The 13869-nt window shown below is 30.8% G+C and overlaps 1 protein-coding gene across 1 annotated transcript; it reads right to left on the reverse strand.

The window, feature by feature from the left end:
* Positions 1 to 10648: 10648 nt before the first annotated feature.
* On the reverse strand, positions 10649 to 13573 carry LOC8269750 (laccase-15). Its single transcript, XM_002530508.4, has 7 exons — positions 13436 to 13573; positions 13118 to 13269; positions 12757 to 13001; positions 12526 to 12651; positions 11838 to 12417; positions 11327 to 11685; positions 10649 to 11099 (listed from the first exon to the last, which is right to left on the reverse strand). The coding sequence occupies exons 1-7, from the start codon at positions 13526 to 13528 to the stop codon at positions 10933 to 10935; spliced, it is 1722 nt and encodes a 573-aa protein (XP_002530554.1). The 5' UTR covers positions 13529 to 13573; the 3' UTR covers positions 10649 to 10932.
* Positions 13574 to 13869: the final 296 nt, after the last annotated feature.

Raw genomic sequence — 13869 nt, forward strand, 5'->3', positions numbered from 1 at the left:
CCAATTTATTAAATTGTGTGATTTATTTAGTTTTCATTCATTCAATAAAGCTCAATCATCCTGAATTATTTAATAGAATAGTAATTGTTTAACCTCACTATGAAAATGATTTATTGATATTAGTCAATGTTGGATAAGGAAATTCAAACTTGAAATTTTTTCAATTTAACGAAATAAAAATACTACTCAAGTGATTTCTTGATTTTGGTTTTAATTTTAATCGTGTGCTTTAAATTTCTCAGAACATAGAATCAATGATGTCTGTATTAGGAGATTGGACATCATAAATTGGATTGCAATTGCTTTTTAACCTATAGTTGTTGACTAATGTTGCACATTTTAATTGCACATCTATTTGGGAAGAAATGTTTAAAAGAATTGAGGAAGGAAAATGTAGGAAACTAAAGTTTACTTAGAAGAGTTCCTGTACTTAATTTTCGTTTTAAGCAAAGGGCAGTCATTTTCGGGCTAATAACTTCATGTCCTTCTCAACTAATTAACATTTTCATTAATAATGTTGAAAGGGTTACCTTGTGGAGAAAATATATATTCAAGATTTAATAATTTTTTTAGTTCGGCAAATGATAATATGCATTTGGGTTCATATAGCTATGTGGTCAAATTTAGGTATACATGTGCGTTGAACACTGACGCGACGTGCGTCAGACGTTGATGCGAGTCAGATGCTGATTTGCCATGCATAAGATACTGACATCATTTTTGTAATTAACTTATATTTATTAAACTTTATTAAATGTTTGTTATGTTGGATCATTAATCCAACATTGAGCTTATCTATAAATAATTATGTATTACATGTTATTATATAAGGTTGAGCCAAATTAAAAGTAATATAATAAGGCTTATGTAATTTGGGCTCTAATATATATTATAGGATATGGACCTTTAATATGTAGAAATCTAAGGGTAATATTTATTTTATGATGGGCTAAAATAGAAATACTAAAAGATAACATTAGAGTTTTGTTATTTCTTTCTATATATAGTGATTATAGTCCTCGAAACACACATAGGGTTTTATTCTAATCTGATATCTCATCATCAATTAGAAAACATAGAGAGAACTAAATGGCTTTTGCGAAATATATGTTGATTTGGAAGGCAAACCTTACACCTCTAAAGAGTATTAAAAATCACTATAAATTTAGATATGCTTTCGCATATATTAATTTAATAATTTTTAGTAATTATATATAATTTATTTTGGGTATATTGATGATGGTTTTCACCTTAAGATTTTGATCTCACAAGTGCTATCAGAGCCAATTTTTATATTGATTATTAAAAATTAAATTAATTTTGATTTTATTTAATTCTTTGAATATTCTTAAATTTATGATTTTTGTTTTATTTATTTTTTGGATTTAAAAATAATTTTAGATGTATATATGAATATGAATTGATAATAATAAAAAAAAGGAGAAAATGATCACCAATGCATGAATGATTTATAACGCATGACGTCCGGTAGCTTTTTGTCATGGTCATTGTGGTTTCCAATCAAGTGCAAGTGTTTTTCCTTTTTTCGGAAACCTCACGATCTTTTTCTTATTCTTGGCCAAAAGGTAGCAACCATTTTAATGGATAAAGTATTTTTATTTTATTTTATTTTTTTAAATACTGCAATAAAAGTTTTCATTAGCATTAATAAAATATATATAGTTTTGCAATCGAGTAATAATTTAGTATATTTAGTGATATATTTTGGTTTTATTTATTTATTTAGACTATTATATACATCGTATATATTATAATTTATTTACGATAAATGACTATAATATTTGTTGATATATGTTTTACCTTTGAGTTTGTAGGTAATTGAGTAGGGTTAGGATCCACCTAGTCAACTATTTTAACCGTTGATTTTTAGGTTGATTTTTACTGTCAAATTTGGTATAATTTTAAATTTAAATATTGATAATTTGTATTATATATATTTTAAAATGAATTAATTAAAACAACATGTCATCAAAGTGACATCTCTTGTGGAAATTAATTTTGTTTCAAAATATAACCGGTTATGTGCATGTAATTTATGTGAATATTAATCAGCCCAAAGGAAAGTCAATGTTTTACAGAATTACTTGTGCACCTATAGTAATAAATGCGTAATGATTATTTAGTTTTACATGTAAATAATAAATTCGCTCAAAGGAAGATTTATTATTTGATATATTCTTTATCATTACTGTTTTGTTACTACACCAAGATATCACTTAGAAGTTAGTATTTTTATCCAAAGATAAACTATTAATGGAATTCTGATATCTTGAGATAGGATATACCTTATTGAATTTATAATTGCTTTGAGACTTATGTGAGCCTTTTTTGGTTGTTGTTTTCGATTCAGCTATGAGTAATCCTACTAATATCGCTGTCAACATTAACTCGATTCCTATGCTAAATGGCACTAACTTCAAATCATGGAGAGAAAATCTATTGATAGTTCTTGGAGTCATAGATCTCGATTTTATATTAAATATTGATCCTCTTGTACCTCTTACGGATAACAGTACCTCTGATCAAATGAGGGATGTTGAAAGGTATGAGAAATCGAGTCGCATGTGTATGATCATGAAAAAGGCCATTCCAAAAGTATTCAGGTCCACAATATTTGAACGGCTAAAAAAAACTAAGGATTTCCTTACGGATATTGAAAAGAGATTTATTAAAAATGAAAAGGCTGAAATTGGTATGCTCTTGACAAGTCTAATTACATCAGGTCCGAGGGTAAAGGAAATATTAAGGAGTACATCATGGAGATATCCCATCTTGCTTCAAAGTTAAAAGCACTCAAGCTAGATCTATATGAGAACTTGCTAGTGCATTTGGTTTTGATATTACTTCCAACACAATTTGGCTAGTTTAAGGTGAGCTACAATTGTCAGAAAGAGACTTGGTTTTTGAATGAGCTCATCTTACACTGTGTTCAAAAAGAAGAAAGGTTGAAGCAAGGTAGGAGAGAGAGTACTCACCTGGCCTCAACCTTCAAAGATAAAGGCAAGGGAAAGAAAAGGAAAAAGGATAAGGAAGCTGCAAATACAACATGTCAAAAGAAACAACAACAGAAAACGGATGAACCGAAAGGTTCTAGTTGTTTCTTTTGTGGAGATGAAGGGCATAAAAGAAGCAATGCACCAATTATCATGCATGGCGTGCTGAAAAACGTATGCTTCTTAATTTGGTTTGTGGGAAAATTATAACTTAGACATTATAACTTTTTAATTGTGGCTGAGCTCATTTTTGAAGTATTAATTTTGATTTTTGCTTGAGGACAAGCAAAGCTCTAGTGTGTGAAATTTTTTTATGGGCAATTTTACACATGTCTTTAAGTTGAATTCTAATGAATTTTGAATAAATAGTAAGTATTAATTAGGAAAAATTTAGGTTTAATTAGGAGCTTATTTAAATTGCATCTTTATTTTTGTATTTTATTTATTTTTGATTTATTTAGGACTTTATATTTGATTTTAATAAGTTTTTTCCCTTTTTGTAGGAAAAGTTAAAAAGAAACCCTAAACGATCATGAAAAGCTATATCATGGCTAAACACGAGCGTGCTTGTGCCCATATTGTACACTAGGAGAAGAATAAGGAAGCAGGGCTTGACATACGGTCGTATCTACCTTTGAATTTCGAAGAGTATGACACACATGCGTGCTTCAAACAGTGACCGCTTCTGCTTGAATTGAAAATATTATAAGACTTCAGCATGGCATTACATATGGGTTTGTGCTAAGTTGTGCCTTAAGGTAAATAATGTGACATGGCCGTGTGTCAAGCTATGTCGAATAAAAAAGAGTTTCCTTTAACATGAAACTCGAAAATTAAGAGCAAATTAGGGTTTTCTTTCTTGGGTATAAAAAGGGGACTAAGAATCTAGCTGTAACAAATGTTGATCTACACTCAATTTACTTTCCGAAGCGAAAGGTCACAAGTTTATATCCTAAAGTGAAAGATGATTAGCTCATTCCTCGAAGTGGAAAATCAGTTTATTTCTCAAGGTGAAATATCCACTAATTTATTTCCCGAAGCGAATAGTTTACACCCTGAAGCGGAATATCATCATATATCCTAAAAGGAAAGATCATAAGCCTATCTTCTTGAAGTAGAAGATCCCAGAGTGGATAACCAATTTAATCCTCGAAGTAGAAGATCTTAGAGTGGGAAATCACAATTCTTCATCCCCAAGTGGAAATTATTCAAGAAAACAAAGAGATTATCAATTTGACACTAGGAAGTGGAAAATTTACCAAGTCATAATCTGAAGTGGAAATCATAGCTTTTTGCTTCCCGAAGCGGAAGGCAACTAAAAGAGTCAACGGCAAAAGCTCCCATCATCTAAAATTTTAGGAAAACATCTGTGGTCATTAAATCAAAGCTGTATAAAATGTTTGCACCAGCTTAGGTCTACAGAGCATAGCTTCTATAGCTCACATATCTACATTTATCTTGAGGGTAGTCTTCAAGATGTAACAGGCGTGGTCCCTAAATTAGACGGGCATGTTCCTAAATTATACGAGCATAGTTCCTATATCAGACGGGTGAAGTCTCTAATTTAAGCTAGGTAGAAAGTTTGCACTAAAAAGCTGGAGGAATTCTTCGCACACAGTTTACTTGGAAGGAGATCTTCGAGATATCACAAGCCTATGAGGCGAAGCTTCTACAGCTCGTATATCTTCTATCCATATCCTTGATGTTTATGATTTTTCTATATTTTTTTAATCATGCATATGCTTATAAATCTCAATAAACTTGGGGCAAACAATAAGCACCTGTTTTCTGAATCTAGATATCGAAGGAATTATGTAAAACCCGATGATGAAAGTTGTTGCTTCACCCAGGTCTCGAGGAGTCGAGGGCGATCAAATCCTAGCTAGGGTTGTGAATAATTAAAGTAAAAATCGTTTTCTAAAATCAATTTGGACTAACTTGATAGAAAAAATTAATTTTTTCGGGTGAAATTGAATAAATTAGAAAGCTTAGGGACTAAATTGTAAAAATTCTAAAATTTGCCAACCTAGAGCCAATTAGCTCTATGTAGAGCCTGCCGATTCCACACAGTGCCGGTTGGCCCAAAACTCAAACTTTAGCATTTTTTTGATATTTTTCGATTTTAAATATCGATAATTACTAAAATGAACTTTCTAGAAGAATTTTATTGATAAATGTTTTACTTTTAATTATTTCTTATAATTAAATGAATATGTATTGAATAATTATCTCATTTGCCTTAAGAAAACCTATATTAATCTATTAAAGGGATTTTGATAAATCTCTTTTAATTAGTGATAAGTTTTTAGAATCATCAATAATAATTAAAGAAATGATTATCCAAGTCTCTAGAGTTTCCTCCATCCTTTCCCGTAAATAGAAGGGGAGACCCTAGGCAAAGGAGGCAAAATCAGTGGAGAGAACAACAGTTTAGTTCTTGAGCAATACACACAAATTCCCAAAAATCCTAAAACACTCTGGCTGTGCATAGAGCTGACTGACTTTGTGATATGGTCAGTGGGCTATCCACTTAATTTGTCCCCTTTTTTTGCTAATTTTAGGATTTTTACTTATTTTTTCATTAATTTTTGCTTTTTTATTATTATTTTCGATTTAATTAGTTGTAAGAAGGTTATAATAATTAATTTTGTTGCTTTCTTTTATTTTTAATTTTTTTTCCTTAACTAAATGCTTTTTTATGTGATTGTAAATTAAAAGATGGGCTTTTAGACCTGGAGTGTGGAATTGGATCTTTGCATGTAAGGTATAGTCTACTAGGTCTAAAGAATGATAAATTGGGCCTAAGCTATAAAATCTATTTAGATTTAGGCAAGATTTATTAGGTTTAATTAATAAATAAAATCCATTTAGATTAGAAGAATTGAATCAGGCATTGGTATGTAAAATATAGTCTAATTAGGATAAAGACTTAGTAATCAAGAGCATAATTTGTAATTGGACTAGACTAGATGGGCTTCTTTGAGCATAATCAAGCAGTTAACTTAGGCTAATAATATAAATGGAAATTGGGACCAACTAAAAAATGGTGAGACTTAAGTGGAGCTCACATGCTGTAATGCTTGATTTGTAGAGTTATAATGTTGTATTTATAGGGAATAGCTAGTTAAATAATAAAATTAAAATAGTGATACACAAATAAGAAAGTTGGCTTCCGGATCCATCTCTGGATGTAGCGAAGCTTTTTTATAGAATGTAGTACGCCGTTCAATTAGTAGAAATGTCCGGAAGAATTATCTGGATGACGACTTCCTTTCTCTGCGCTAGTCTCTGTGAGTAGTTAGCGTGTTTCCAATTAGGTTGAAAAACTTTATAGTATCGTAGTCGTTAGAGACATTTGGGTGTGTGTCTGAAACCACCGCACATAGTTAGAGTGACACACCAGCAGAGAGACCGGCTCAGTCTCTTCGACATTTAAGTCTATGGAAGATTGAGAGGAAAAGGAAAAAAGAAGGATAGTTAAAGGTGTTTAGGGTTTTCTTAAGGTTTTACCTCATCATCTTGTTCCTATACAAGAGAGTTTAGGCTAGATGGTATATCCTTTAGACCTTGCCCTAATTAGCTAGGTCTTCCTCGTTTTCCATTAAGTCCTCTATGCCAGTGTGCCTTCATTGGCTGGAGGGTCTTGGGTTTTCTCTGTGCCTGCCACCTATGCCTTGCTTCCTGTCTTACTTGCTACGTTGGTTGATAGGAAACCCGACCAGCTGTCTAGGGGCGAGAGTCGCCAATGACTAGGTCATGTTCGAGTTAACGCATAGCCCTAGGTGGGGCCTTGGGTATAGGCGCTCTCGCTGGATCTGCACTTGCTGGTTCTGCCGATCTCCACAAAGACTGGCATGTGGTCTTCACTGGAGAGCTGTTACAACTTAACTTAATCCACCAATATTTTCATGTCAAGCATTTTTGTTTTCTTTCTCTACAAGTGCATAAATTAATTATTACTTAAATCTAATCTAATAAAAGGATTTTACTTTATACTAGTTCATTTCAATTTATTTTCTGCAATAGAATGTAATTTATTTTTTTATTCTAAAATAGCATAAAAAAGAATATCATATTTCACATATAAACTTTTATTTTAAATTAGTTTAATAGAATTTATATAATCTCTTTATGTTTTTAAAATTTAAATATTGATCAAATTAATTTTAAAGTATTTTCCATTTTCCATAAATAAAAATCTCATACATATATATTTTGATAAACCATTAGTATGACAGGGATCCGAATTAAAAATATATGGTATTAAGTAGGGCTAGCTTTAATTTTCTAAGCAACTAAAAAAATATATATGCTATTTATTTTAGATTATACAATTAGAAAGAATCAAATTTACATTGAAGATTCTCTTATATTATTGTACAATATTTCTATTTCCTCCAAACATTCCAACATCAAAACAAAATTTTAAATTGTTGCTTGTATGCATAAGAAAAGTCGGCATTTTTGTCTTGGAATGAAAAAGTAATATAAAATTATATATAAAGAAAAAGAAGAAAAACGACTTGCGACACAAATTAAACGGCTGTGATTGTTTTGCATCAAATGAATAGTTGAAATTGCAATCTGTATATAAATGTATCTAGTTGGACTCTTAAAGGAAACATTTAGAATCCTTTAAATTGTTAAGGGTTTTTGCTTTTTAGAGTACCTTCTTTTAATCAGCAATTATCTTGATGTGGAGGCACAGCATCACCGGCGAGTGTACACTGTACCGTTCTGTTCGTTTGTAATTAGGAAGCAGAGCATCAACAGTGAGTGTACACTGTGATACCAACGTTATTATTGCGCCCCTTTGTTATTATTGGAACCCTTAATATTTTTTTTAAAAATAAAATTAAATTTGGCTATTAATTTTATTATTCGAGTTTAATTTAATATTTTAAAAAAATTTTAGACATTTCAGTTTAAATTTTTATATATTTAATTCAAATTATCTTTATTTTTTATAAAAATAAGAGAATGAATCATACAATCTCTCTAGAAAGAGTGTGGATAGAATAAATAATAATAAAAGTATTAATTTTTTATACTAAATTATTTAAATTAAAAAATATATATTGATATTTAAATAAAATATAATAAAAAATTAATATTGCTACAATAATCTTACTATTCCTTTTCTTAATAATGACAGTGAAATAGACAATTATAGTAGTAGTGGTGACGAGAGTGGTGAAAATGAGAGCAGTTTCAGCGAGAATAAAAATGATAATATATTTATTGCTTAGTTAAATTAATTGTCCTAAAAAATATAGTTTTTATTTTCAAGAGAGTGACTCTCACTTTCTCTTTTTTTTTAAACTATACAAAATTTGAATTAAAAAATTTATAAATTTTAAAAAAAATTAAATTGAAGCCGTATAACAAAGTTAGTAGTCAAATTGCACTTTATTTTTATTCTTTTTTAAACTATAAACAATGAAAATAGAATTTAAATTCAAAAATGAGCTCAAATCACTAAATTAAATCTACAAGTATTAATTCGAAAGCATAATTTGGTAGCTATGACATCAATTATTATGAACCCTGAGAAAACTGCTGTTCAAAAGCTAATTAACCTAGAAGTAAAATAAATAAATAAAATTGTTGCGCAGACTATAAAAGAATTTGGACTTACTTAACCGGGGTTTGGTGGAGATTCTTTTCTGGTCAAATAATGATGTTTTTTTTATATAAAGCATTCACCAATTAAAAGATAAAAGCACTAACCAATGAAATGATAAAGCGCGAAGACTTCAGAGCAAGAAACAAGTGAGCATTAATATTAGAACTTCAGAACAACCATTCTGTTCTGTCTTTAAAATGCATCAAACAAGACTTTTAGTTTCAGAAAAATGTAGCTGCAGCTGCTTTATTTGGATTCTGATATTTATTTGAAATGACTGATCAACAGTACTTAATCTAATTATAGAATTACTAGTAATCATAACTGTTTTCATTCCAGAATTTAAAATGATGATCCAAGTGACAATGTTATAGCCATACTCCTGCGAATACTAACAATCAATTAATCTATATTTAGATTAATAATATATTTATTAGTATTTAAATAATTAAATTATCTAATATTTTTATATTTATTACGACATATAGATCTGAATTAGATAAATGTTGTTCACTTAAATTAATAGTCTTAATTAAAAGAACATACTACTTTTCAAAAAAAAAAAAAAAAAAAAATTTAAAGAACATATTAGGACTACTTACTTTTATTAGCATTGGCGTAGGTCTCTTGTGCTGTAGCGAGAGTATGATGCTATCCTATCAGTACCTTCTCTGTTTCCATTATTATTGTAAATTCATAAATAAAAACTATTATTAGATTTCTTTTATTTAAATCTATTAGCATATTATACATTTACTATTTTATAGTATATAGTATATAACTAAATTCATAATTTAATAATGATATCTAATCTTAAATATTACTAATTTTAAAAAATAATTTTTTATTATTTATAAATAATCTAACTTTAAATAGTAATTGACTTATTTTCTAATTAAATAATAATCTTTTATACTGAAAATTAATAAATTTAATCTATAACAGAAAATGAGAGATTATTTAAAGATGTGGAAATCAACAAAATACTAGTCCGTCACTTATTAGCTACAGAATAGCATCGCCATTGCGACGGAACAATACTTGTGTTTTAGATATTAATGATAGTGTAGCGTCTGACAATTGACAAAAGATGGCAATGGACAACTAATCATCCTAGACGGTCGCTATATTTAGAGCCATATTATGGTGATAAATATAGCGATAAAACTAACGACAGTATAGCAGAAAATACTAGCAATCCAAGTCTCGGAGGGAACTGAGGCCAATTCTTTTCAGCGAATAGCAATGGCAATTTTTTGTTGCTACATAGCAACATGCAAGTATGCCATCGCTCTTGCCGTAGAATAGTTAGAGTTGGGGTTAGATTTAGCAACAGATGCTAACTGTCGGAATAACTCATTCAGGGCTAAAATCCTGCATTGACAGTGATATTCGTCGGTAATTGGTAAAAGGTACCTACCATCGTTGAGTTGTTTTAATGAAATGGTAGCTTATGCTACTAGTTTTAACATATTTAACAATGGAGTTTGGCTACCATCGTTGAGTTGTTTTAATGAAATGGTAGCTTATGCTACTAGTTTTAACATATTTAACAATGGAGTTTGGCCGTTGCTAATGTTTTTTAAAATAAAATGACCGTTTATGTTATTGTTTCACTAATAACCGAAAGTGTTGAAGAGATAATTTATGTCACTATTTTATTCTCTTTAAATACATAAGAAAAGAGACTAAATTACATCACATTGTCCTTTAATTTTATTAATAAATTAATTACTATTGTCTTTTTATATATTTTCATGTTAATAAAAGAGAAGTCAAAAAATTGCGAGGAAACAATGATAAAAAAAAAAAGAGAAGAAAGAAAAGAAATATAGATAAAAAAATTTAATAGAGAGACAGAATAATAGAGAAAAAAATTTTAAAAGAAAAGAGAAAAATAATAGAAATAATGGTGGAAGTAAAAATGAAATATTAAAAAAAATAGATTTAGCAACGAATTTTTAAAATATTAAATAAGCTCGAAAATACAAAATAGAGAGTTGAAGACTAATTGAAAGCCTTGAATACAGGGACAACTATATTGAGCTCATCTCTTAAAATGTATAGTACAAAATTATAGAAGGGTTGAAGCCACCTAAAGACCAACAACTCACTCTGTCAACTCAGATAAAGAGCAACCTGCCCTAGCTAGCCCATGGGTTCAGAACAAATCCTTAATTAACAACAACCATCCTACTCTGTCTTTTCAAATTCACCAACAAGACTTCTTGATTTAAAATATACATTTTTAATTGAGATGACTGATCAACATTAGGTAATGCCAATTGCCAATTACTTAGATTTCCATAGTTTAATTAGGGGTGCATCTTCACAGGGTGGCATATAATCTGGTGATTGACGCATAGATGTCTCCGGGGTTCCACCATTCTTTACAATCATAACTGTTTCCATTCCATAGCTTAAATGATGATCCAAGTGACAATGCCATAGCCATACTCCTGCCAATATTAACAATTAATTAGTCCGTATTTAGCATTATTTTTTTACATATCAATTAATGGATTTTTAATAAATTAAATTAAATTAAAAATTTACTTACCTGTATTACGTGTATATTTCTACATACTATTTTCATATTTATTACAGTGTATATATATGAAGTAGTACAGGGTTAGTTTTGATTAAATAATAACTGGATATTACCAAGAAAAAGAAGAGAGCATACCTGGATTAATTGCTCTAAATCTAACAGCAAGCCATCCATTCATAGGAAGAGTGGCAGTGTTCAAATATGGTGGATCAACCAAATTGTACGACTTTGGATCTTCTTCGAAATCAAAGTTGCCAAGTCCAGTGCCAACAACGTAAAAGCTATGTCCATGGAGATGCATTGGATGATCCTGAGCTGCATTCAGAATGTTAGATGATTGAAACACCATCTCTACTTCTTCTCCGTACTCTAACACCTTCACTTTGGTACCCAGTGTTGGTTGTACAAGATTCTCTGGTAAATCATCTCCGGTATAGTTATAGAATTGCGGCGGCATGTCTGGAAAATCTTCTGTGTAAAAACCACTCATGTTGCTGCAACCAAAGATTAAAAAATATTTTTAGCTCTAACTCTTTTACTTGGGTTCATTAAAGAGATAGCATGATTAATTGGGTCATCAAAGGAGCAACTTCATTAATTGCGCTAGTGCTTTTCAATTATAAAGAAGAAATTAAAGATAGCGTACTAGTAATAGGCCTGAAGGACATCCGTTTTGCGATTCATCCAAGTCATATTGTTTAAGCTTGCAGCGAGAGAGGCAGTAAAATTTCCTGTAGTGTTTAAATACAATTCATTAATAGCTCCTGTAATGTACATTTGAGTAGTAATGTTTTTGGGGACATTTTGCTCATGAAGGCTCTTGAGCTTATCTCGGAAACTCATTCCAGCATGAGAATCTCCATAAAGAGGAAGGGTGTCGGTTGGGAAAGTAGGAGAAGTTGAGGGAGTATAATTGCCTCTATACTCAAGAATTGCAGTAACATTTGTTGAGTCATAATCGGTGTATATTGTACGAACTGTGTTTTGTCTGGCAGCCATGTAAAATTGACCAAGTGATTGATTTGTTATCACAATTACATCCATGGTTTGGCCAGGAGCTATTGTGATATAGGTTGAAACAAAGGGTTTCAGGTATGCTCCATCCATTCCTACAATGGTGAGATTGTGTTCAGCAATTGCGAAGAACACTTGTGAAGTCATGATTGCATTCACTATACGAAGAAGATATGTCTTTCCATATTCAACTTGCCAACGGTATGTTGATTCTGAAAGCAAGACAAAGATACTAATTAGAAATTGAAGAATAACTGTAGAATAATTTACTCAACACCTTAATTGCAATTAACCAACGCAAGAGAATTATAATTGCCTACGCTTAGAACATCGACAAAAGTCTCCTGGTTGACTATTGATGGTGTAAGAATCTGATATTGGTAATTCCACTCCCGTTGTAAGTTCCTCTTCAACCACTAAATTCACATCATAGGTATACCATGATCCTGCATGTTACAATTATAAATACAGAGTAAGTACTCTCTTCCAATCTCTCTCTCTACCACACAAACACAGAGCCAAAGCCAGAAATCTAAAAAGGATAAGCCTACCTAGTACAAGTACTTCTTCTGCGTCAGGTTTGGGAAAAGGATAGGAGCTTCCTTCTTCGGGGTAAATGACAATGGCCCCATGGACAGTGTTTCGAGTCCACTCATTATGAGCATGCCACCAAAGCGTACCTTCTTCAGTAGTAAATATGACCTCGTATGTGAAGTTTGTACCAGGCTGAATTGGGCACTGCGTAATGTACTCCGGACCATCAAACCATGGATTTCTTGGTTGCTTCACTCCATGCCTACAATATTCATAAATTATATATATGCTTACAACAATTTTTCTAAACTTAGTTTCGTAATCTCAATATCCTTGGCAATTTATGATAAGAGGATCAAAAGGGGTTTACGTACATACCAGTGAATAGTAACTTTGGAACTCCCTTCATTATGTACATTAACGTATATCGTATCACCCTTATTGACATAAACCACTGGCCCTGGAAGACTTTCATTGACGACCATAGCAGATTTTGTTTCACACAGCCTTGTAAAATTTTTATCTTTCAGCTGAAAAATAAAACATGAATAAGATTCAATCACTTGAAAATCATTTAAACGATGCATCATCAAGACGGAATCTTCAAAGTTGTCTATTTATATATAAAGTAAAAGTAAATTCTTTTCAAGTAATCTAAACCAGTAATAGATATGTGAAGTGTGCATGTATACTTACAACAAAATCATAATAATGAACCTGTCCTTCAACCATGCAAAGAAGCGACCCACCGAGGACCACAGCCACTATAAATTCCAAGAACACGCCCATCTTCTCACTCCAGTTCCTCAAGACTCCACGTTAAGTTGGCTGGAAATCTATGCCTTCTTTAATTTAAACATCACTTTTAAAGGCTAGTACTTACTGTTTACACACTTAGACTTGTAGTTACTCTTAGTTAGGTAAGATTATCCTCTAATACTATCTCAACCAACTTTCTTTTTCCTGCAGTGTTTAGTTGTTACTATAGCAGCATCTCTTAAAGTTAATTTTTATTGTTTATTTTGCTTTTTCAGCATAAAAATAAATGATTTTAATTTATTTTAAATCTTTTCGAAAAATTAGAGTTAAATATATTAACAAATACACTAAAAAGTTATAGTACATTAATT

This window comes from Ricinus communis, chromosome 5 (assembly GCF_019578655.1).
Source record: "Ricinus communis isolate WT05 ecotype wild-type chromosome 5, ASM1957865v1, whole genome shotgun sequence".
NCBI lineage: Eukaryota > Viridiplantae > Streptophyta > Magnoliopsida > Malpighiales > Euphorbiaceae > Ricinus > Ricinus communis.